Consider the following 25,417-nt stretch of genomic DNA (forward strand, 5'->3'; position numbering starts at 1 on the left):
TTTTCAGATGATATTTAGCACCATCACAGGAAGCTGATCGAGGTCAAGGATGAAAGAGACTGTGTGATTTAAAAAGGGAATAAGCAAATGAAGAAGTGGGAAAAGGTCCCTTTTGTGAATCCTGAGCTCATCTGATAAGAAAGCAAATCGGCTTACAAAATGTAAACATATAAATTTCTCAAGTGATACCAAAACTGACTTTAAGAGATGCATTTTTGCTATTCACAACTTAGCAGATGTGAAGCTGGAGCAATGGAAAACCCCAGGAATGATTTTGGATACTTTTAAGTGAACCGTGGGTCTTCTGATCACAATGCCCAGGGCTGGGCTGAGATTACAGAACTGCTCACAGTAGTAGGCAGATACAGTCCCACACTGAATCGTCCTGGTGCCTGCACTGACTGCCCATCCCGATCTCCCAAGACTTCAGTCGCAATAAAGCAAAAAAAAATATCTCATGTTATTTTATCTTACAGCACATGTAGGCACCTTTGCATGTGCGATGTGAGTGTGTAAACGCAGTATGTAGTGTACACAGTGCGCTGAAAGGGAAGGGTAGGACAGAGAGGTCAGTGGCAGCTAAAGCTCATTGAGATTCAGGTCATGTGCTGCAGAGGTTCCCAGGGTGACTCGACTACAGCGGGAAGCTGACAACAGTGAACAGTGGATGGAGGCAAACCCGCTGATAATCCTATCAAATTACCTGCATACCTTCACAGCACATCCAGCCGTGTGACCGTGCATATGTTTGCAGAAGTGCGTTCATAATAAGGACAGCTTTCATGTAATTACACCTAAACTAAAACATGATCCATTTAACTTAGCGCCTTCCCACCTGAGAGGAAATCCAAAACCTGTGCCACATTCACAATACATACTGAGTAATAACATTATTTAAGTAACAAGGATTTTCCCTCTTTTTTTTTTTTACAAGCTGCAGATGACAAATTTCATCAACAAAAAAAAAGAATGGAAAAGTGATGATTGGGCTGCCACAGCTGTCAGAATCATTCTGTCACAGTAGGCCAGCCTCCAGGCCCTGAGAGGACAACCATGAAAATAATGTCCCCTGGATTCAATAGGGGTGGAGCCACCTCCTCCCTCTCCTCCTCCTCCTTCTCTCTTTGACATTCTTCCCCACTTTGCCTGCCTACCCTCCTCAGAGCCGTACTGGGCTGCTAGAAACATATTGATTCTGCATAAGGAATAATTAATTGTCCTGTTGTGACCGTTGCTGCTGAATCCCTAACAGCGCACAGCTCTGTGTATCTTAGTAAGGACCTCCCACTGTTAGTCAGAGCGCCATAAATCAGACGGATCCAACAGTTGTGGGTAAGCATCGTTAGTGCAGACACTAAACAACCAGCAGCAGCAGAAATTCAACCAAGCATACCCACAAGCTTTACTGTGCTTGCAAATATTAAGTTAAGCTCTTATGTTAAACAAACACCAGAAAATGCTGCCATGCCTGAACCTAACATAGAGTAATAATAAAATGAGCAGAGGACAAGTTGGGGGGTTTTCAGACAGCTGGAATTACAGAAAAGGGTGGCCTTTTTTTCCTTCATCTGTCTGAATCCCTTTTCAGGACGCTTCAAATTCTGGAGCCATGCTGGTTATTCTCCACCGCCACCCCTTTCCTCAGCCAGGATTACTGTCACTTGAGGAGGGAGGGAGGGAGGGAGGAGGGGGGGTACGTCACTTCACATTTAGGCAGAAACTCCACATTTAGTTATGTGGATAAAAGCAGACTGAAGAGCTGAATAATACAATTTTAAACGACAATTACGGTATTAGCAAATAAAGATATTCAAGAATAAAACAATTTGTTCCAAAATGAAATTACTAACTAAAAAAAAGGAATCCTACACTCACATAGTTTCCAGTTCATATAATTTAATTTACAAGCTATGTGAGGATATGCATGCAAAACACATCTTTCTCACCCAGGATATATGGGGATTTTTGCTTCCCTAGTTCTTGCAAAACTGTAGAATCTTCCCTTTTTTCTTCCTTAATAACATTTAGAAAACAACATTTTGATCCTAAATTGGCTCTTTGTTATAGGTCATGAACTGACTAAGGTGTGTGTGTGTGTGTGTGTGTGTGTGTGTGTGTGTGTGTGTCACACTGAATGAACAGTGGATGTGGCCGCAGCAACTGGTTCAGTGCAAATCTCCAAGTCAGTAGAAACAAAATTAGCTACATTTTTAGAAAATATTCTCAACAATTTTCTAAATGTATAATTGTGGAATATGTAGCAGATAAATTGAAGGGAAATGAGCAGCAACTATAGTGTCTGTGTGTCAACCACCACCACCTGCAGAATTAAGACACAGCTGTGAATACTGTAGAGCACTGTAACTGTGAAAGTGAAGGCAATCAATAGGTTAATTAAGAGATTAATTAAGTGTAACTGTGAGAGACAACTCCCACACAGACGGGCCAAGAAAGAGACCAGCCTTTCATATATAGTCTGAACGCAAAACATGTCAAAGGGGTAATTCTTAATGATTCGGATGATTAAACCATCAGAAGGTGCCAACCGTGCCTTGCTTCACGCTCAGGACAGATGGTCTTGTTATGAACTACAGTACACCAAAGAGATTATCTAGTGGACAATACTGTTATGGTAGTGAGGATTACATCTGACACTTAACCACACTAGCCAAAAGATTAAGTGCAAACAAAGCATCATGAGGTTCGTCTGAGAGCACGGTAGTCTAAATTCATCTTAAACTGACCACAAAATCAAGAAAATGAGGAAAAGCAGAACTGCTTCCATATTGGCACCAAATCCTCATCAGTCCTCTGCGTAACAAGCTGGAAAAACTGCAACCCTGAAAAGCCAAACCCAATTCACCTATCTGTCACTGTCCACCAAGCCCGAGCACAAACCAAGCAGACTCTAGTTTCACATGTCTATTCCCAGTAAACTAAGCCAGTACGCAGCAGTATCATTTACGTGTCCACTGAGCGTGACACTTCCCTTAAGATCTAAATTTTAGATCAGCTGCGGAACAGTAATCAGTGTGTGCGTCTGTAATTGCGTGGACTCGTTTCTGAACCAACCGTTTCAATATTTAGTTTCCAGATTAGAGTATGTGACACTGTTGGGACTGTAAGACAATATCAGAAATATCCAATTAATGTCAGAGTGCGTTTAAGAGGGAGAGGAACAGCTGTTGAATTAGCGACCTGGGCATTGACTCAGACGGATCAATGACAGGCCAGTTGTACTTTACCAACAACTCAATTCTGCACATATTCTGCAAATACTAAACAGATGGGACATATTGTGGAAACATTAAAATCCAAGGTATGTTAATTAAATACAAATAAATGTGCCGCCCTGCCTCTATGAGCAGCAGCTTGCTAATATTGGAGTAGATTCCCTGATCTACATAATCACTGTGTGCCACTGTGCATGTGTGCGTGTCAGTGTGTTTGAGAGATCAAGAGCAACAGAGAGAGCAAAGTAATAATATGGGATGTCATTAAGATATGGTGCATGAGCATTAATAGGAACATAATTAATATGTAGATCCTGGCTTGATAAAGTCAAATACATTAATAATCCTAATGCGCGAACGTGCAAAAATAGAAGTGTCATCAAACTGGAGAGTTTGGTTGCAAAACTTAAAGGGGACATACTGTATGTTCATTTTCAGGTTCATACTTGTATTTTGGATTTCTACTAGAACATGCTTACGTGCTTTAATGTTCAAAAATACATTATTTTTGGCATACTCTGTCGGAAATGTTTTAGTCCTGCTCCCGAAAAAGCCCAGCCTGCTCTGATTGGTCAGCGCTTCCAGGTCTTCTGCATTCTCTCTACTGTCTGCTATCTAATTAAGACTATACACTTGTTTTTAGATAAGATATTCAATCTCCTATCATATCTGGAAAAGAAAAGCAGCTTACATATCAGAAGCTGGAACCAACCGAACCTTGAAATCTTTCCTACTGAAACAATAAATCATCATCAAATTAGCTGCCAGTTAATTTTCAGGCAGTCGACTAATGAATGAATTAACTGATTGTTCTGGCATACGTATACCAGATTATTATCTATTTCACCTACTCTTAATTAAGGAGTTTTTCTAATTAGTCTTTCAATTATTTATTCAATTTACGTGATTAATCACGATCTAACTCGTAGTGTGACTCAAATTGATGAATGAATTGGGTTCAACACAGGTGAAACTGACATGTTATAGGACATTTAAAGAAGATGATGCATAGTGCTGGTTTTCAACAGTGCCAGAGAAAGCTTTACTGACAGAAAACATCACTCTGCTCGTGGTTTCTCACTGTGGGATGCATTTGCTATCCTGAGACATTGTGTGGCATCAACACAAGGCTGAGAGAGCAGCGTTCTGCCTCTACACCTCAAGACAGCAGTCGGGTCTCATAAGGAATGAATCAGTTGTTGGTAATGCCATCAGTAATAAATAATGACAGCTGCACATGCTGCTTTACTGGTGAGGCCAATCAATCGGCCTCCTCGAGATTAGCCTTAAACTACTTATCCGTCAGCGCCACAAATCCAGAGGCCCTCTGCCCTGTGATATAGCTGAGTTACTGTACTGATGATAGCTGTTGTGACCTTACATTCAAAACCTTGTCAAATATAGAAAAATCCCATACCCGATGCAGAAAAACATGAGTCAGCAACAGCATTGTTAAAATGTATCTACTCAGTCTGCACTGTGGCATTCATTGGGGCAAAACCTGCATCGACAATTAGTCTAATTTTGTAAAAAGACATGAAAAATAAGTTTAAGGCAATTAAATCCAACCGATCACAGGCTAATTCTCTGCTTAAAACATGTTTTAGTCAATAGGTGCAGGAACACCATCTCCAGGGATACCAAGAGATCAATAAGTCAAAGACATGTTAGTGTATTCACAATGAACCTCTAATTATCATTTGGCCAGTGTGAGGGTGTGCTGGGATTTCCCTGTCAGAATATAGTTGACCTTACAGCACGCAGATGTAGAGACGAGAGCCGAAGAACAAGGCTGCACTTCCTGCAGATGAGGATTAAGGTCAACAACCGAGAAAGCACTCTCGGTTTGATAAAGCACCCGTAATGCTGCCAGTGTACAGTAAGATGCACATTGAATTCAAAGTAGGTGGTCAATAGATCTTGAATTATACTCTTACTGTCTCTGGGCAAGCGGGATGAGACAGCAACAGATTTTAAATGGGGCGCCTGTCCATGGGCCCGAGCAGTTTGGGGGCCCGAGCCCTTGCTCAAGGGCAAATCAGCAGAGGTGAACTGGCACCTCTCCAGCTATCAGTCCATGCAACTTCCGTACAGGGATTTGAACCGGTGACCCTTCCAAGCAGAGCCCCCACGACTGAGCTACTGCAGCCCCGTAAGTAATTAGCACTAAATAGAAGAAACCAATGCGTTTTTTTCCATACACGGGTTGGCTGGGCTTGTTGGCCCGTCAGCCCAGCACGGAAGATATTTGAATCCATCCAGTAGTTGTTCAGACATTTCCTTCAAAACCACATAAATCAACCTCATAGTAAAAAAAAAAAAAAAGCCAGGGGATCATCAATGTCTGCATTACATTAATGGGAATCCATTCAACTAAAAACAAAGTTTCACTTAAGGTGTTGCTGTAGGGTTTTTCCTGTTTGGGTTTGGCACTGACAATGTATTTGTGAAACTGAGCAGCTGCACCACTGATAAGAAAATAAGCTTAGTGGTAGGAGACCTGCATAGAGAATTATGCGATTGGGATTCAGAAAACATCCTGAGGCACTAACCTGAACGGTTCGGTCCAGGAGTCAAGTCACTTTGACACATAATATTCACTGCAGCATTACACTGCCCATTTTAATGTGGCTTACGCCTTCAGACCTTCAGTGCTCAAAGCACCCAGTTGCGGAAGCATTAGCGCTCATTCTTCACAGCGTGACGAATGTGGACGCTGTCCTGAGGTGAAATCTCCTATTTAAGGTTGTTCAGTGAGAGAACTCGGGCACACGAACATTAGCCGGCAAACAAATGCGAGAGCACGCACGGCCTCTGTGAAGGCAGCTGTTACTCCATGTCTGCAGGCCACCAGCTCCAGCAGGAATTTAGGCCTCAGTGACTACAGAATAATAATTATTCCTCTCCTCTGGAAGTAAGCGCAAGACCAGTAACCATGGCAACTTAAGGAAAATTGTGATACCTAATCTCTTAGGGGGGAAAAAATAGAAGAGACATTTGGAGCTGAAGTGAAGCATGAGGTTAAAAAAGTGAGTAATTATCTTTTTATTTGAATCGCTCTACGGTGTAACGCATGCTCTACTTTTAGAGGCACGGCGTTTAGCTCCTTTTCTCCATGTTATAATGTTGCAATTACTGTGACCATAACCATGGTTTTTGGAAGCCAAAATACATGGGGGTGCAAATGCCACACCCTGCTCATGGCTTCTCAAGCACACCCAAAACCATCTCTATGTGCCGTGAAATTAGTGTGAGTTAAAGCTGACTTGCAACACACACACACACACACACACACACACACACACACACACACACACACACACACACACACACACACACACACACACACACACACACACACACACACACACACACACACACACACACACACACACACACACACACACACACACACACACACACACACACACACACACACACACACACACACACACACACACACACACACACACACACACACACACACACACACACACACACACAAATGGAAATGGAAATGGAAACACTGGACTCTTGCTTTAGAGTGCTGGGGTTTAAGAGTTCTCAGAGAGAAAAAACCCCACTCTGACTAATTTAACAACACATAAACAATAGATGAGAAGTGAACATGAGTGTTTCTGCGAGTAAGAGGATTGAGGCACAAGAAGTTCTCTCTGAAGTGTTTTGGGTTTGAATGCAGGCCTGGGGTTTGTCTCACTGAGTAAGGTGAGCAAGCCAATGCTGGGGTGCAACCCAGGCTTTCATTCGCACAATGCTGGCTCACTCTTTAACCGGGGAACGATCTCCATGGTAACCTACAGTATGCAGCAGCGTGGCTACTCTGCCGGGGAGGAGGTTCGAGTCAGAGTTGCATGCTGTATATCCACTGTTGGCTGCTGTAATAACCTAATTTCTTTGCAAGTATGGTTTTGTATTATCATAGTATGTGTTGTATGGCTCTATGTGATTGGATGAATGTTTTATCATCAACAAAAGAGAAATAACAACACTTTAACTCTACTACTAATAAGAATCTTACTTAAAGCACATGGTTTACATTTGACTGTGTAGTGTAATCACTTCACTTAAAACGACATTCAAGTGAAATTTCACTAACCACATATATGTGTATTACGCTAAATGCTTCCATGCTGTCTGTCTGTTTAAAAGGACGCCAACTGAGAGCATGTGAGTGAGCCCCCAGACGACATTTCTATGTAATAGATTTAAATGAAATAAAGCAAGTGAGTCACACTAAAACCACAAGACCTGTGTCTCCAGCCGAATTTGAAAACAAGATCATTAGACAATCAATCTACTGCTCTGAAAAAGATAGAACATCTGTAGAATATGCGTAAGAGAATTCACAAGAAACTCACTCTCTACATGGAATGTGTGCATTGAACTGAAATATTATCAACTGTAAGGTGAGCTGCAGAATGTGCATCACATTGAGAATGTGTCAGCGCTTATTTAACTTCCACAGCTCAGGACACGAAACAGATAAGGATTCATTATGACACTAACAACAACCTGTTAGAGCTAGTAATTCTGCAATGACAGAGACTAAGCAGTCATTTTCTGCTGTCGAGAGACTCCAGAGACCTGAAATGCCCAGAACAGACCAACCCCCGCTGGCTGAGTGAAAGCAGACATCCCCGGGGACTCATCCTTTGATATCTATTAAGGGGCATTCCCACACTGGCCCCCACTGACAGAGCTTTGATTCTTTTAGCGATGGACTTCCGTGCATCACTTATCAATAGAGACAGCCAGAGAAAAGCACAAGAGTCTGAACTAAAGCTCAAAAAGGAGCCTAAGGATAGGAGAAAAGTAAAAAAAGAAAAAAAAGGACAGATGAAATCTTCTGTTTTGCTATTCTCCATGGTAGCTTATGCAACAGTTTAATAAAGAAGGGTAGAGGGGCGAGTGTTGGCAGGTCAATACCTATCCAGCAGGCATATGTGCAGCTGGGGCTGCTGGTTTGAGATTTGTCTCTCTCCCTCAATCTCTGCTTCCTTCATCCTGACTCTCCCTCCCACACATCTCCTTCATCCACCCAAGAGACCCCAAATTCAATTACTGCCATACAGCAGAGGGAGGCAGACTCAGCTGCACAGGTACAGCGGAAAGGAATTCTGATACGCAACATGTCAAGCGAAATGCATCGTGGGAGCGGCTTCAGAACTACAGCACTGACCGAAAAAAACACAGCCGGGGTGAGATGCAGCAATTTCTGTTTTAATTACCACGGAAGCATGGTGGAAAATGACATAAGAAAAGAAGAGCAGCATATGTGGCGCAGCAGCGCACTACTTCTAACTGATAGGAACATTTCAGGGGATGAGGCCAGGAAAGGTGAAGCCAGAGCACTTGGAGTAAAAAATAAGGCACTACAGGATAAGGATAATCCCATGATATCACACTGCTATTCAGGTCTGACATGTTAATTAGCCCTCTGAATCTCAATGAGAAATTCATAATTCATAATTCACTGAAGAGGGGCAGTGCTGCTGTGAAGCAAACCGGGTCCCATTGGGGTTTCACTCTTTATCTGAGACCAGGAGGACATCACAGAGAGACTGGGGGCTAGCTAGGAGCAGCACCGCTGCCGCGCCCATCGTGCACTGTGATGTCTACTAACCCTGCTGCTACTAAGTCAGTGGGATGCAGCAGCACAGTTCAAGAGCTTAATGAAAGGATCAGAATGCTGCCATCAAAGGGTAACGTTCAATGGAATAATGCATGTGCATGAAAAGTCAGAGGATCCACCTTCATGTGTCTGTCACAAGGCCCTACAAAGAGATCACAGGTTATGTTTGCATTCGTCTCATCCTTTCTTTGTGAAACGGTCACACGGGCAGATAGAGTCAACTTCACTGCTGTCTGAACCAAACAAACATGAGGATCTTCCACAAAGACACATCCATCTTGGTTACCATAGGAACAGGACTCATTATAAAAGCATCACTTTTCCCAAGGCACCTGTGCACAGTATAGAAAGCAGTTGCGGCATAATGGTACCAGATATAACCTGACAGCATTAGTGGCAGCTTTCAGTAGCTCTCTGTGTCATCTGTCCTTCAAGGAAAAAAGCATATGTCTTTCTCATTGCAGTATTGTACTGCTTCAGCTGTGGTTACAAGCTGTTTGCATGTGCTTTATGGAAAATGGAGAGGAGATTTATGATGGAGGTATTACAGTTCAAACAATGATCAAGTGCTCACATTTCCGTGACAGAAATCCCCCCCACGTTCACCTCTATAAAATGGCTTTCTTTCCGTTGCAGTGTCTCTCAAAGGAAATATGTAACAAATATTGCTGAGAGGGAATCACCCTTTAGTGATGCACATTCCTACCAGATGCATGATGCATATATAATTTCAACATGCCCCCACAATATGGGTAAGCCTGAGCTGGGGACGGACAAGCATTCAGTAATATTATTAATCCACTGTTACCGATATGCTGCGATTCTGCAAACACTGCTATAGACCAGACCAGACCAACAATCCGGCTGTGGTGGATCCACAGACGCGGTCCTGGATTGTTGCTCTTTAGGCTTTAGTCCATAGTAAAAGGTAGGATTTATAATAATAATAATAGCTTGTTCAGTTTTTTTCATTTAGTTCAGTAAATTTTGCTCTGCAACAACTTGGAGTGGTAGAAGTTGAATGTGGCAAAGATTTATGCATTGCTTTTATCCATCTGTTTAGATTTTTATGTTAGAACGCTAACTTAATTTTCTCACATTCTTAATTGCGACATTTTGTTAAGGTGTACTTGACTAAGGTCGGTGGGAAACTGAGGCACGTCCAGCACAGTCAGCCTATCATAGCTGGAAGATTACTGGTTCATGTGATAATAAAGATACTATACTGTAGATTAGCATAACACCAATTCACAATCCTACTGTATGTGTGTGCTAATTCACCTCTTAAACACAGATATGTTGAACTATTTTGGATATTTTCTTTATCAAATCAAAAAGGTTTGAATGCAAACAATTCAGTAAATTGATCTGAAGTACCATTTATCTTTATGACTCAAGATGGAACTGCATGAATTCCAGCATCCTCTCACAAGTTAATATTCTTAGCCATCAGCCACCACATAATTCCCACTGTTGCTCTTCTCCTGTATCTCTCCCCCTCCTCCACGACCCAATTACATTTCAGGATGTGTGGGGAGAAAGATGGCTCTACGTGGGACACAAACAGCCCCCCCCCCCCCCCCCCCCTTCCCCCTTTCACTGCAGGAGATTTCAATTTAATGCCATGAGAGAAAGGCAACCAAGGGTTCAGAGTTCATGTGAGGGAAGCACAAGGATATTTTCAGCCAGTGCAAGAATGATGCAAGGCACATGAATGCCACGGTCGCATTACTGAACACTTTTAAATATTTTCCAGCTTTACCAGTGGAAAATCTTTCTTCTTTGCATGTGCGAGCCTTCTAAACCACAGCGCTGACTCTATAGTCGCAACAAAAATCTTCCATTTATATTTTTATGTTCCACGACACCAAGCACGTGACACTTGCCACCCCAAAACACAATGCCATCATTCAGTGAAACCACAGCAAGCTAAAAACCCCTCAAAACTTAATGTCAGTCATATCCTTAGTCAAGGGATTTGAATATGAAAACTTGCACACATACCCACAGCCCTCAATGAGGGAGGCTGCGTCTCCTGGATATGTCATAATTGGTGTGCAGCAGCGTATCCCCATGCTGGCACACTACGCTCACATTAATGCTCTGCATGGACAATCCCGCCCCTCCCCTCACCAGCAGATATCAGTGGAAGACAGAACTCTGCAGCATGGCAACCGGCTCAGACGCTCTTCTTCCACCTCTATGTGTAGCCATGGCAACCCATACATAGGCCAGAGTGATTCCATGTGGCCTTTACAACGTGAACTCGCATGGTGTTGAAATTTATAGCGATGCACCTTCACAGAGAGGGCATCATGTGGGAATCCACCTCAAGAGAGAGTACACACACACACACACACACACACACACACACACACACACACACACACACACACACACACACACACACACACACACACACACACACACACACACACACACACACACACACACACACACACACACACACACACACACACACACACACACACACACACACACACACACACACACACACACACACACACACACACACACACACACACACACACACACACACACACACACACACACACACACACACACACACACACACACACACACACACACCAAAGGTTGCCAACAAGGTGCTTTCTGGCAGCAGAGTGAAGGATGATAAATGATAAATAATTCCTTTCCAGGGCAGGATGGCGCGGAGAATAAAGGAGAAAATAACAATATATTAAAGTGGGTGGAACCAAGACTATCGGGACAGCAGTGTCAAAGAATGGAAACAACACATTTTTCCGTTTTAAGGCTCCCAAAAGTAAACAAATGTAATATGTAAGCTGAACAGACAGCAGTGACAAACAGATGTCGGGATGCCGGTAATTCCCAGCCTCCTTGTTAGGCCTTGTCTCCACAGTCAGGCTGCAAACACTTTCTCGGGTGACACAGGAGATAAAATCAGAGAGGCGCAATTTATCTGTACGCTGTCTCCAACAATCCCTTCATTCACAACTCTCTGTACTCTTAAAGAGTGGAGGGAAAGATTGCAGAGGTCACCAATTCATCGCATCATTCTACCAGTTTGCTAATTAAAGTCCTTTTAAAATGAATTCTCCAAAACAGAGGCACACCTAAAAAACCACCATCTGCATCAGGGGAATGCTACAGTCAAAGCACAGTCAATCTAAATAGATCACACTCTTATATTAGGGAATGGGGGAGTGACAGTAATGGGTTTAGAAAACTCATTGACATGGTATAAACGGTAGGAAAGAGTTCAATTTGTTGCTTTGGGCTGCATAGCTGCTGCCCCATCCACTCAAATGCTCTAACAGCCAATCCAATCCCATTTGTATATATATTCTGCCAACAACAGCTCATCAAGAAATGTTGGTGCCAGATCATCCTCTGAGCCCAAAATCATTCAACCACCTCTGTTAGCCCCCCCCAAGCGCCGTGAGGCTGGGGGAAGCAGACCGTGTCCTCACCGCAGCTCTGAGTTTAACAGGATTTAGCACACTGCTTCAAAACTAGACTTCTTCCTCCCTCTGAGCTCTGCCGTCGTTTACAGGCGACATGTCGTGTCTGAAAATAACCAACATGCAACATGAGATGCCGAGAACCTTCGGTGGTCTGTGATGTGCACAAATAATATGTGCCTTGCATTTCAATTATGCCGACGTGTCTCACTATGCAGAGGCAACGTGGTGGAAGATGAGAGATTTTTCACATACATGCGCGCTTGAATAACATTGTTGATTGTGATGCTGCAGGTTAAGGTTTATGCAGATTATTACAAGATTAATACAGCCAAAACAAACAAAGTAGCAATAGCCGAACAAATGCTTACTAAATAGGGGTAATTTCCCAAAAACGTGTGGTTTAGATAGGATGAGCAGATATGATAGTTACGTACCCTTAGATCAAGTGCAGAAATAGTCCAGTACATACCCTTTGTAAAATGTGTATGCTCATTAACATACTAGTTTTGAGGTAGATTTGGTTACCTTCAGACAGAGCAAGGCTAGCTGTTTCCCCGTTTCCAGTCTTTATGCTAAGCTAAGATAAGCTTAACTGCTTCATATTTAATGTACAAATATGAGAGTGTTTTCGATCTTCTCACATAACTCTCAGCAAGACAGTGAAAAAGAGCTTTTCCCAAATTGTTAGTTTAGCCATTAGTTCCCTGATGGCGTTACACCAATAATAGCTTCAGTAATTATTGTGTTCATTGTCGGCTCAATTAAGCAATTCATTGTTTGGTCAAAAAAAACAAAATGTCAGAAAATAGTTTAAAATTACATTCTAAAGCGCAATGTGATGTCTCACCAACCCAAACCCCAAAACATTTCATTTACAAATCACATAAGACATAGAGAAGCACCAATTCATTGTATTTGTACTAATAACAACAGTATGGAGGTCACATTTAATAAGCACTCTCATCGGTATGCACTGCAGAGCATAAGTCAATTGAATTAATTAAGTAACTTGTATTCTTATCTGTGCTAAAAATTTAGCTACAGATGCATCTCTTGTATCTGACTTTCTCTCGTGTGTTTCTGAACATTGATCCACAGGTGGCAACAGCCCGGCTCATCCTCCACACTGCTGGTCGGACAGTCGTTAAACAACTTTACTGAAGCTGTTGAAGACAGAGCTGAAAGAAGCCCTTCATCATGTTCCTGCTCGTTAAGTCAGGACCTCATTTCCATTCAGCGAGGCACACTGAAGCTGTTCTAATTGCTTCCTATCACAATGAATGGGTGACAGCATATGGGGGGATAGAGTGGCGGAGATGATGATAAACCCTCTGAACTGGTGTTTGAGTCCCTTCAAAGCTTGCTACACCTTCCATTCGGGACATAGGCCCCTTTAGTCTGGGTGGTCCCCGCTGCCCTGTAAACCTGCTTAAGTTATGGGAATGGAGAAAAGAAAAAAGAATCTCACCAAGCATCAGATTCCATGACTGTTTCCCAAAATAGGTTGAATATCGCTGGTCACAGGCATAGGCGATTTCATCTCGTATCTCACTCAGTACTCTGTATCTGCTTTGCTGTGACAAATGTTGGAACTGGTAGTGATAAACTGTGGATCGAGCCATGGGGATGATGCATTGAGATCACGGACAGCTTCTCCGCGAGATATGAATTACACCCTGTCACATGAATTCTGTAGCTAGCACGACTGTGACTCAGCGGGTCGACCTCAGACATGCTTCCTGCCAGGATGGGGGCGGGGGGCAACTTTACATTGCATTTGTATTTTAAGTGTAATTCCGGCGCAAAATTAACCCATGGTCTTTCGTGTAACAACCAATAACAGAGAAATCTGAGAGAGACGCTGACAGCCGGATGTGGCTAACACTGATTAGCTTGGGGCAGTACAGTGAGGCTATAAAACAGCTTTTTTAACCACTATTACTCAAAATAACACCAAACCTCTGCAGTAGCATGATAAGAGTCCCTACACATAAAACAAAGCACCAACAACAAACAACAACAACAACAACAAACTGTCTCAATGGCCTATTTGATGTATGTAAGCACCAAAAAAAACATGGAATGCTCCCAAGAGTAATGTGAGCTAGTATCTATAGACAGATCAAATAGTGGTATATGATAAAATAATAGATTCAGAGGTCAACTGAGAGGCGTCCAAAAACATCTTTATCCACTGATTTGTGATCTGAACTGATAAAAAGCTGATGATGAGAGCATCAACACCCCCCACATACAGCTCTGATGCTCCAAACCTACTACACTCTGTGTTCGGGAAACAATGCACTACGTTGCTCATAAGAGTATTAAATGGGAAGTGGTGAGTTCCATATTATTGGTTAGTATTCTAGCAGTAAGATCCGGCTTTAGAAGCCTGAATGTTTCCTTCATTCACAGGAATGAGCATGACTCCTCTCTCTCCACTCTGCCTTGAACATCCCATCCCCCACCCCTTAACCCCTAAAATCCATGCTACAGTCACACTCCTCAAAGGCAACTTCTGCAGAGCGTCTACCAGCCATCAGCAAACATGAGCTTCAAAACATTAGCACAGACAGAGTCAGTGAATGTTAGCCTGAGGACTGCAAGACAGACTGAGGGCTACAGTTTGGATTTACTGCTCTACTGAATTTTGCACGAGCAAAATGGACCGAAGCAAGGTGCCCGTTTTAATTGGAAAATATTTCTGTCAAAATCCACAAGGAAGAAGTGCAAACAGAACATTATTTTGGCTCAAGTGTGCTTATTAATCAATGCCAGTTGAGTGTTGCCCAAGTTTGTGCAGCCAAACATCATCAGCATCAACACAAGTGTGTTCACAGCCAGAGTGAAGTAGGCCACAGCATGGTATGTGACCCGCGAGATGGCTCGGTGGCCCCTTTTTGTTATTCGACCATCTGATATTCTGCCAACCGACGTGGAAACTTAACCCCCCGTAATAGGGGAGAAGGAGCCGAAGCAGCCGGTATCGATTACAGGGGGAGGTTAGACGCTTTATGTTTTCTTAAAGAGACACATGTAAAAAAAAAAATCCTACCTTGAGTCACTCTGACTATGAAATCACCTAAGATGAACTGCCTCTGCACTAACAATACTCTATGCTCCTGCTGTGAAATAAAGGACTAGATAATTGCTTGACAAATGTGGTTTGTAGACCATGCAGTTATCTCCCTTCACTGCTGCAGGGGAGAGATTAATATCAGCAGGATCTGAGCCAAAGTGATGTACAGTTTGTCTTCTGTATCCTCTATCGCAGCTGGACCAAAAAAAAAGCGGAAACTTTTGGGATGTAGCTGATGTACCATTAAGGGTCATTTTACTGCTTAAGTTAAGCAACTCACTCGTAGCATTCAAACTTTACCAAGTCAAGTTTTTATGAGGCATCTATGCGCTGAAAGGGCATTTATTTTCAATAACCCATCACAAATAACAATAAATCCTTTAGGGTTGGGTTTTTGTGATTAGACTTATTAGACAAAAAAAGCCAAGAGCTTGTTGAACATATCAAACTTTCCGCCCAAACACATCTCCCAGCTGAAACTACATCGCCACACCTCACACACACCTGTGCAAATGTATCAGCAATCAACGGTTATTGGGCTGCTGGTGGGAGGTAGTGTTGTCACGATACCAATATTATGACTTCAGTACGATACCTGCATAAAATATCTCGATACCGATACTGAAACGATACCACGGTGGAAAAATAAAACATGAAAGTAATGGAATAAAATATTAAACGACAGCATGCGCAACTTAAAATTATTCATTTATTTTTATTAATGAAAAACACTAAAACTTGAAAAGTCAAAATAAAAATGTATTTTTGTAAAAGCTGCTGAGCTTTATAGCTACATTACATGTTATATGAAATTTGATCGTAGCTTCCCCTCACGTCCAAATTGTTAAATGCCGAAGTTTGCCAGGAAATGGTCGTACGCATGTTTTTCTGCTGTAGGTTCGTTTGATAAATGAGGGCCATTGTCTCCAGTGTGAACTGTTTGCATACAGAGATGTGTGAACCACATCGGACAGTTAAACAGTTAGCTTTACCCCTGACTGCCCCGTGCTACTCTGATGGTGAAAAAAGTTAATTTGTCAAGAAAATAAAGTCTCACTCGACGGTCCACATTAGCACTCAAGTCTGTCTCTGTGACTGTCTGTCACTATGTGAAACCCTGCCCACTCTGGCCTTAGGCAGTGATGAAGCAGAGAGGACCTTCACACAGACACGCTGACCCACTGTCACACAAAGTTCATAAAGTAGCAATACTAATAAAACGTGAAATAGTATTGTTTCTAACGGCTGGGTACTGTGGTACCTTTCTAGTATCAGTATACCGTGCAACACTAGTGGCAGGTTGGAAAATTTAAACATATCACCCAACCCTTATACCCGTTCTGTCTTTAGAAACAACACTGAACTGAATTTAAAAACTTTTTTGCTATATATTGGGTTTTTTTAAGATAACAGATCTTTCCACCCCAGATGTGAGCTGATAAGGGAATGTTCTCCTTGCACACCTACAGGCAAAAACTATATCCAGCCCACTGAGATTTTTATCTCAAGTGCTGACTTGAGATAGAGGACATAATGTTGTGTGTTAAATTGAGCATGAATAAAGCTTTCTGTAAAGCTGGGCTGGGGGCCTTGTGTTATCTTCTCCTGAGCAGCATCTTCAGCCTTTTTTTACGTGGCATGTCTGCTGTACTGACAAAAGCAGTTTCTAGCATCACAACAGCACCATCATGGGCCTGCTACGTCCACACAAGAAGGCCATCTTAGTGGGAGAGCCTTGCATTGTGCAGCATTTGTCCATACATACATCAGGAACCGCATTTTGTAAATCTAAGAACAGTGTTGTTTCGTAATCTCTGACTCAAACTGTATGAAACCTAACAGCAAGTGGGAACAGGATACAGGCCGAGAAAAAAAGAAATTAAATTGAAACTTCCGTACATACACATCTGACATGTCAAGAAACACAAAGCATGAGTGTGTATTTCTTTGGAAGGTAGAGCAATCTTAAACACTCCATAAAAATCTACTGCACACCACAAAACTTTTGAGCTCGATCCCTCCTTTGAGAGCCTTAGAAAGCAGAGTTTTACTGCAGGATTTTCCAGATTACGAGTCCTGAAGCAGAGTGAATATAATCCCTTCCTCGCATGTTCTACCTTGCATCAGAGACCTTGTATCAGATTTGAAAGGCCAGTATTAGCGAGCTGATGAGAAGAGACAAAGCAGACGCGGCACATAAGTTGTCGTCTTAATAGAGTTCTGACTGAGAACATCAAGAATGTTGTCTTGTAAACAAACAAAGCTTTAATGCCTCACTTAACCTAAAGTACACAAACAGTAATGTGGGTTAAATGAGCGCACTCAAAGAGGGACCTCACTGTGAGAATCTAGTGAGCCTTAAGTATTAAGTGAATACAACACATCATACCGCTAGAAAGATTAGCAGCCATACACGGGGAGCTCTGCTGCCCACTTAAGGGGCAACTATTACCCATACTGCCAACTAGAAGGACACATCCACCCTGCACTGCACACTCACTGTCAGTAAAGCTCAGCAGCTTTAAAGCCGAGACCCATTCATAGGCATTAAGCGAGTCGTCTGTGGCTGCTGCTATATCTTTTTCCCTCCATCATCACTTTTCACTCTCCTCTATCTACTCATCTCGTTCTTCTCTTCCAGCCAGGAAGGACTGTGGCCACAGAATGTGGCTTGTTCTTCTATTCTAGGAAAAATAACAGTCTTTTTACTTACTCCACCCTATGCTTCTGCCATTAAATCAAGGTCCGACGACACCTTTCCAAAACACCACAAGAAAGTGTGCCATGTATCTCATCTTCATTGCCCTCAAGGATAATGCTGGTGATATTCTATATTTCTCTGCCAACACCCCCACAAAAACACCAAAACTAACATTAGTCTGTCTCCTAATATGTTCAGACTTACCCAAACTACCCTGTCTTTGTCTTTTTAAATAAACATATTGTTTGATTTTAAAAACAGGCTCAGTAATTTTGTTAAACAGCTGGGCATTGTAGTTTTTTGCAAACGTAACTCCAGCAGGATTATTTTTGAATAGCTATATCAGGCTTTACACAGGCACTACGTGTTAAAATTCACTTTTGGTGAAGAATAAAACATTTTAACAATGATTTTCAAATCGAAGTTTTCAAGTTAGAATGGTAGCTATATCTGCAAACCATCTGCTTTATGTCCATGCATTCAGCTTTAATATATCTTTATTTTGCATCTAAGGTATCATCATCTTATAATACGGCAGTCACAATTAGCATCTAATCTTAGCTCAACTTCTACATAATCTGTACAAATAGCTTAGACTTGAATGTCTAAGTGGAGATCTCTGATGAGACAACTAATCCTCTAAACCCAGAAATCATGAATGGCATTCAAATGGAAGCTCTTCTCATTCAAAGACATACATAAGTATTGCTTTCTCTTTGGTGTGCCTGCCTGCTTGCATTACATTATTTAAGAATGCACAAATATGGTCCAGAACTGTGAAATATAATGCTGTCTAAGGTTCCCAAAGAATAACCTGAGAGCTTGTCAGCATGTAACACTAGAGGGGAAAACATGTAGAACTGGTTTAAAACCGTTTAGGAGATTAGGAAACAGTGAAGAAACAGCACCACAATAAACTGGAAGAACCCTGACACACTAAACCGACTATTCCAATTTCATCTATGCATTCAACAAATTAACATCATGCAGTTGCCATGCCAACCTGTTTCCAGACTACTGCTGCTATGATGAAAACGGGAGATGCTTCATGGCAACTGTGCAATAATGAGGAGACCCAGTCCGACATAACTATTCCCATCAAGAAATGTGCCAGAGTAAGAGGCTTTTCACCACTCACCGAGATGTCAAAGAGCTCCTCTGTGTCGTCCAACATGCGGACCCTGATGGTGACATGTCGTCCTGGGGGCATGACCGGGGGTCTGTGTCCAGGGTCCAAAGTACTGATGCCAAGAGTCTCCGGGGCTCCAAGACGCTGCCCAGCTCCAGAGGCCATTGGCTCTGGCTCCGGCTCTGCCATGATGCACTGCAGTGCTCACCGCCCAGCCTGCACAGGGGCCAAGAGAGGAAAGTCATTCATACAGTATGAACACAAAATAATGTGAATGTAAAGTGAGGAGTTACATCTTTGTTGTCAGAAGCAACAGTGGTGCAGCAGCAGGTGAAATAAAATGAAAGCATCAGAGCCCACAGGATAGGCTCCACAACCTTCAGTGTCACACCAACACAGTAATTGCAAATGCAGTACTGCACTTGCTGCTAATGGCTGATAATTGTCGCCTGTGTGAGAACCAATTACTGTTTGAAAAAAAATCTGAGCGTGTTCTTGATTTCAAAACACAAATCAAGGATCCCTAATTTGATTTGACAAACGAATCAGCAGGCCAGAGTGTAAAATCAAAGAGTCAATACAATGGCCATTGATTTGGGGAGTCGTAAAAACAAGACATTATGGCCAACGACACACAGACATATAGTTGGCTGGGTTTTAATTGGTCTCAAGGGCATCCAGTCAAATACATGAAGACACTGTGGGAGATGTGAACTGAATACACAGTGAATTTGTGTAATCAGAGAGCAAAGGGTAAAATAAAGTAATAGAGATCCACTTCCCTGCCACATCCAGCAATGGATGGTCCCATCTGTTATTCAAGTCAAAGGGAAGGAGCAGAATCTGGAATAACATGCAGCTTGACTCTGTTTGTCCCAGGTGGAGAACTGTTTGGACAGAATCAAGGACTCATTCACTCTGGGTTGACACACGAGCAGGCTGTTATCCACCCCTCATGTATCTACAGCCAGATGCCCCCGAGGCCCCGCTGTCCTGCTTAATTCTCTCTTCATTGCACATTCCAGCAGGCTGATGTCATTCTGAGACCTCACCAAGTGCTTCATCACAGCACCAAGGGCCAGTGGGCAGTTGTTCAGCCACTGCAGAGGTGAACGACTGCTGCCAAGTTTAAGCTGAAAGCTGAATAAGGCATTTCAAAAGGAGTGGATAATATAATCCAGCAGAGTGCATAGAGAAAACAGGCCAAGGACAGTGGATACACAAAATTATGTCTGCCTGATGCTCAGGAGAGGTTTCAAGTCAAACACTGCAGAATGTAGTTGAAGTGGATTTGATTAATAAAGGAATGTGCCACAAGGCTGACAGGCAGGGCCGCAACTAATGATTATCTTCAATATCAGTTAAATTGTCAAGTAATTTTGGAATTGTTGGTTAAAATTGTCCATGGCAAATTCCCAGAGCCCAAGCAAACATCTTCAACAGTCCAAAACTCAAAGATATTCAATTCTCAGTGATATAAAAAAGGGAAATGCAGCAAATCGTCTCATCTTAGTAGCTTGAACTAGGGATGGGAATTGATAAGATCTTATTGATAACAATGCCATCACCGATTCTTCTTATCAGTCTGATTCTTTATTGATTCCCTTATTAACTCCTGATAAATCTTCTGTGTGACAAAGAAGTGGGCCTACACAGATTTTTTTCAGCATCTGAAACGTTTTTTATATTATCCGAGTCTGAACACATTGTAGATGAAAGGAGAGAATATTTGCACAGCATTCATGTTCATTTAGCTTTGTCACCTGGCACCAAGTGTCAAATGCATGCCATCCCTAGAATTTAAGCCCATGTAAGTAGTAGTGTGGTGTTTCAGCATTTTGTTGGCATTTCCACCCTTACTTGAAATGGTCTTTTTTTTTACAGATATGACAAGCTGCATGGCTGTCATCTTGAATAATAAAATGAAACCAGGCTTTGGAGAGTTTCTTCCTCTCCCCATGACTCCCTTTTTATTGCAAGTTTCCAGCAGCGTAGACGCATGAGTTTGATGTCATTGTTTGGCAATGCACAACTGTCAGAATAACATGTCGGTCTTGCTCTACATAAAAGGAACTGATAAGCTGTGAGGCATGCGATTCTAAATCTGATTCCAATTTGTCAAACCTGCTCTAAACTGGAACCTGTTCTAGATTCACATCCCTAGAAATAGCAAATGTTTGGTATTTTTCATTGGTGAATGACATAAACATCTTATTGATTATCCAAATTTTCAAATAAATATAACTGAGCTGGTTCCAAAATATCCAGATTGTTCCAGCGGTAACCAATCTCCTATCAAGTCCTTATGTGTTCTCATGCTTTTTCACTAGTAAAGACCAATCAAACCAAACATAAACTTTGTAATCTGAGTTTGACACATTTGAATGTCATGTTTGAGTTTCAGTTCTGCCCTGTGAACTATTTCGCAACTTTAGCAATCAACAAGCAAATTCAGGTTTGATAGAAAGCTAATGAACCCCGAACATTCGAGAGCATGTTCTCCTCATTTGCACCTGTCTGTACACTCATCACCACACTAACACTCCCTCGGGCTGATGGAAACCACACCAAGTGCTGTCAGCGAGAGCCTGAATGGCAACAGGCATATTTTTCAAACCAAGCCCAGTCATTTATCCCATTTGATCCTCACACTGTGGCCCTTGTTTTGATTATTGGCAAGTGTGTCATGCCGAGTCAGTAAATTCATGTCTTATATGACCTGCACATGCATGTCGTGTAACCAGACACTTTTCAAACAAAGCGCCAGTGAAACAGAGGACAGTGAAAGAGTAGACAGTGATTATTTCAGCCAGAAGGATACCCTCCCCTGCACAAGAGATCATTTATCAACCATTCATGAGTCCAGGTCTGTGTGTTCCTCTGAATGGGCAACTCAGGTAGAAACAAACACACAAAACAGTCACTAGTCGTAGAGCTGGCACCTTGCTCCAGGGGCCACAGCGTGACACTTAAAGCGTAGTCGCCCAGTATACAGGGCTAAAGGGACATTTACAGACCCCTGAATATTTCTCACCCTGCCTTTGAACTCGTTTGCTTGAAATTCCCCTACAAGTGGGTTAACATGGAGCTGTGACTGTTGGCTCATTTAGAGTCTCCGGGTCTTGTAACAGTGGCTCCTCTGTGTGCAGGGGCCCCTCGGTGCAGTCCGACACTGCACAGCTGGAATCCTTTAGTGACAGCTGAATGGCCAGAGGCCGGGGTTGATACAGCCAACTGTCTACCTGAGGGCAGGGCTCCACAACAAAAACAAAACAAAAAAAGATCAATTTCCTCTGTTCTGCAACAGTCACCGATGCCTGGGTGTGGCTGGGATTGCATGAATCACAATAAGTTCCCACTGTATAATTGGCAAGGTTACATGTGTTCGTTACAAGTGAAAAGAATGACAACCAACTGGATGCATGCATGTTGTAACCAGAGCTCGGCTGCCATTTAAGCCTCTCCTAAATCCAGCCTGAATGATAAATAAAATAAACTGAAATTGAGAAAATAGTGCAGAAAATGGTGAAGTCCAACACTCAGAGAGGTAATGTAATGTAGGTTAATAGAGCAGGCTGCTGTAATCCTCAGGACATTATCAGCCAGTACTGTAGATGTGACATGAATGCACCGCCTGGACTCACCTGGACACATCGTGGAAACTAAGTGACATATTAAATGCATAAGTTCCTGATCATTACACGCCATGCATAATAAAACACCAGCGACTGCGGCGTCCGTCCACATCCATACAGCTAAGGTATATCTGTGCAATGCAACCCAATCTAGAGGACAAATAGGACAGCTACTCGTGAAGATTTTTTTTTTTTTTTTTTTTTACACACAGTGATAGTTTTCCCTTCCTCGAAATCCACAGGATCACATAACAACACGGCAAAGATACTCCCAGGACTTAACCCATAATCTCTTCAAACAAGTTGAATCACTTCCCTTAAAGAGCACACTCGGGCTGCACGATTCTTACCCCTTCTCTCGAGAAATGCGGGCTTCTCCACACGTATGTATTTCCCAGCTGAAGGAGATATTACATCCACGTCCAGCGGCAGTGAGTGAAAAGGAAAAGAAGCCCTGTTGAGTGTATTTTTAAATGCTGCTCGGACCGGAGAGGAGGCTTTCTGCGGTCGCCATGGCGGACGACTGAGTGAGTGAGCCGGGGAGGAAAGACGGGATTACATTGAACCGAGTGGCGGATCCACTCCCGGTGCCTTCTGCACAGACAATGTAGGAGGTGCAGCACCTCCACCTTCTCAGCGCCGTGACACAGAGGAGCAACAGCACCATCCAGCGGCGTCGGCTGGAACAACAATATAAACCAGTGGTTCCCAAAGACTTTTCAGGTTCATACTTGTATTTTGGGTTTCTACTAAAACATTTCAACAAGTTTTAATTTTCAAAAACTGACTACTCTGAATATACCTGTATTCACCCTCTGTCTGAAACCCCTTTTTTAAGCACCTGTCTCTTTAAGAACCCCCTCCTGAAAAAGCCCAATCAGCTCTGATTGGTCAGTGCTTCTGGATCTGGTTCTTAGTGTTTTGGCACCGTCATTGCACCCGGGGAATGCCTGCGGTACTTTCTACCTGTGGACCTTTTCAAAAATGTAAACATAAACATTCTAAAAGAGTCCAAGTTTATTTCCTGTTGCAGTGTATGTGAATGACATCAGCTGACAGGAAGTTACCAAGGGCCAAGGCTGTTGCCTAGCAATGGAATTCCATTAGAAAGGTCTATCCAGTTGTTAGGTGGTGACGTAACGCCCTTTCAAAATATGATTTCCGGGACCAAGCCGGACCAAGCCTTGTATTTCTACAACGCTGCAATGCCGTGTTCCCCGTTGTTTGAACAGATCTGAGTTTTTAAAAAACAAAGTCATTGTCATTTAACGTCTTTCTTATTGATGAAAAGGTGTCTAACTGACGAAAGAGGTGATCATAATTGCTCACGTTTGGCCGTTGTTGTCTGTTTTGTTTTAACGGAGCATTTGGACCCGGAAATCGTACTTTGAAAGGGTGTTACGTCAGACTGAACAGCGGGATACTAGCCTTTAGTTGTGACAACGCAACTGTACAGAAGTCCTGACGGCTCGTTTAAAGGCAAAGTTTCTGAATACGGGCTGTGTGTATTTCTCTGTGGATTGAGCATTTTGATACTTTCAAAGTATTTATACAGCACTGCGACCTACTTTATAATTAAAAAACAACAGCATGGAAATCTTACTTTTACAATATGGGACCTTTAAACCGGGGACATATTGAAATTGGAATATTTTAAAGGCCTACGGTTTTTTTATTAGCGCACAACAACATACAGGCAACATAATGTATAATGATACAACAAGAAAATCACAAAACAACCATGAGTTGGTACAACCAACAACCAACAACCAACAGTGTCCTGTTTTGGCTAATGAAGTGTAATAAAATAAAATAAATGACATGTATCGTTTCTGTCACAGCCTGACTGACAAGATCTTTTACTATTATGTGGCAGAATTAGTTAACTCCCTTAACATGCAGCTTTAATATCAAATAATTTTGTTCCACATTGCCTGACAATATTATATATTCTTTATTGTTCTAGATCCATTGTGTTTATAGCCATTCATCCAATGGAAATGTTCTCAAATATAAATGTATTGTGGATCGTTTTATAGACATTAGCCCAAAAAAGGCCGGACAAAATGATACTTTTGGAAATGCTGGAACATAAATCACGAGGGTTTAATAAAGATTTGTTTACACAGTATGAGTTGGTAATAACTGAACTACCATTGAATGATTCAGGGGGAGTTAGGAGGCACATTTGATTTGCTCTATTAAAAATGTTCATGCATTTCTCTTGGACACCATGGTGTAGTTCATAAAGTAACCCAGAGAGTATAAACAAAAGAAGTTGGTGCGTGAGTAAAAATGCTAAACAATTGTGGCAAATAAATACAGTGATTTTTTAAAGGAATACAGAGCCTCTGACTAATGTATACATACACCGAACAGCATATATATACATTTCAAATACTGTCAAACAAGTACCTGGCTGGTATAAGAAAGAGATATGTTTTATTTATCCTAAGGAATAGGGAGTGGGTAATATTCTGGAGGCTATCCCGTCCTGCTCATGTGTGGCCTGCTCAT

At 42.2% G+C, this 25,417-nt stretch overlaps 1 protein-coding gene across 1 annotated transcript in view; it reads right to left on the reverse strand.

Moving 5' to 3' along the window:
• Window positions 1-23,476, reverse strand: part of LOC310952917 (FERM, ARHGEF and pleckstrin domain-containing protein 1) — a 54,829-nt gene extending 31,353 nt beyond the window's left edge. Inside the window, exons 1-2 of the mRNA XM_083921760.1 lie at window positions 23,251-23,476; window positions 19,275-19,481 (exon numbers count right to left, since the gene is read on the reverse strand). Of these exons, the coding sequence (XP_083777886.1) occupies window positions 19,275-19,454 (180 nt within the window). The 5' untranslated portion in view covers window positions 19,455-19,481; window positions 23,251-23,476. The remainder of the gene's footprint in view (window positions 1-19,274; window positions 19,482-23,250) is intronic.
• Between the last annotated feature and the right edge of the window lie 1,941 nt (window positions 23,477-25,417).

Source organism: Echiichthys vipera, assembly GCF_963691815.1.
Source record: "Echiichthys vipera genome assembly, chromosome: 10".
Classification (NCBI taxonomy): domain Eukaryota; kingdom Metazoa; phylum Chordata; class Actinopteri; order Perciformes; family Trachinidae; genus Echiichthys; species Echiichthys vipera.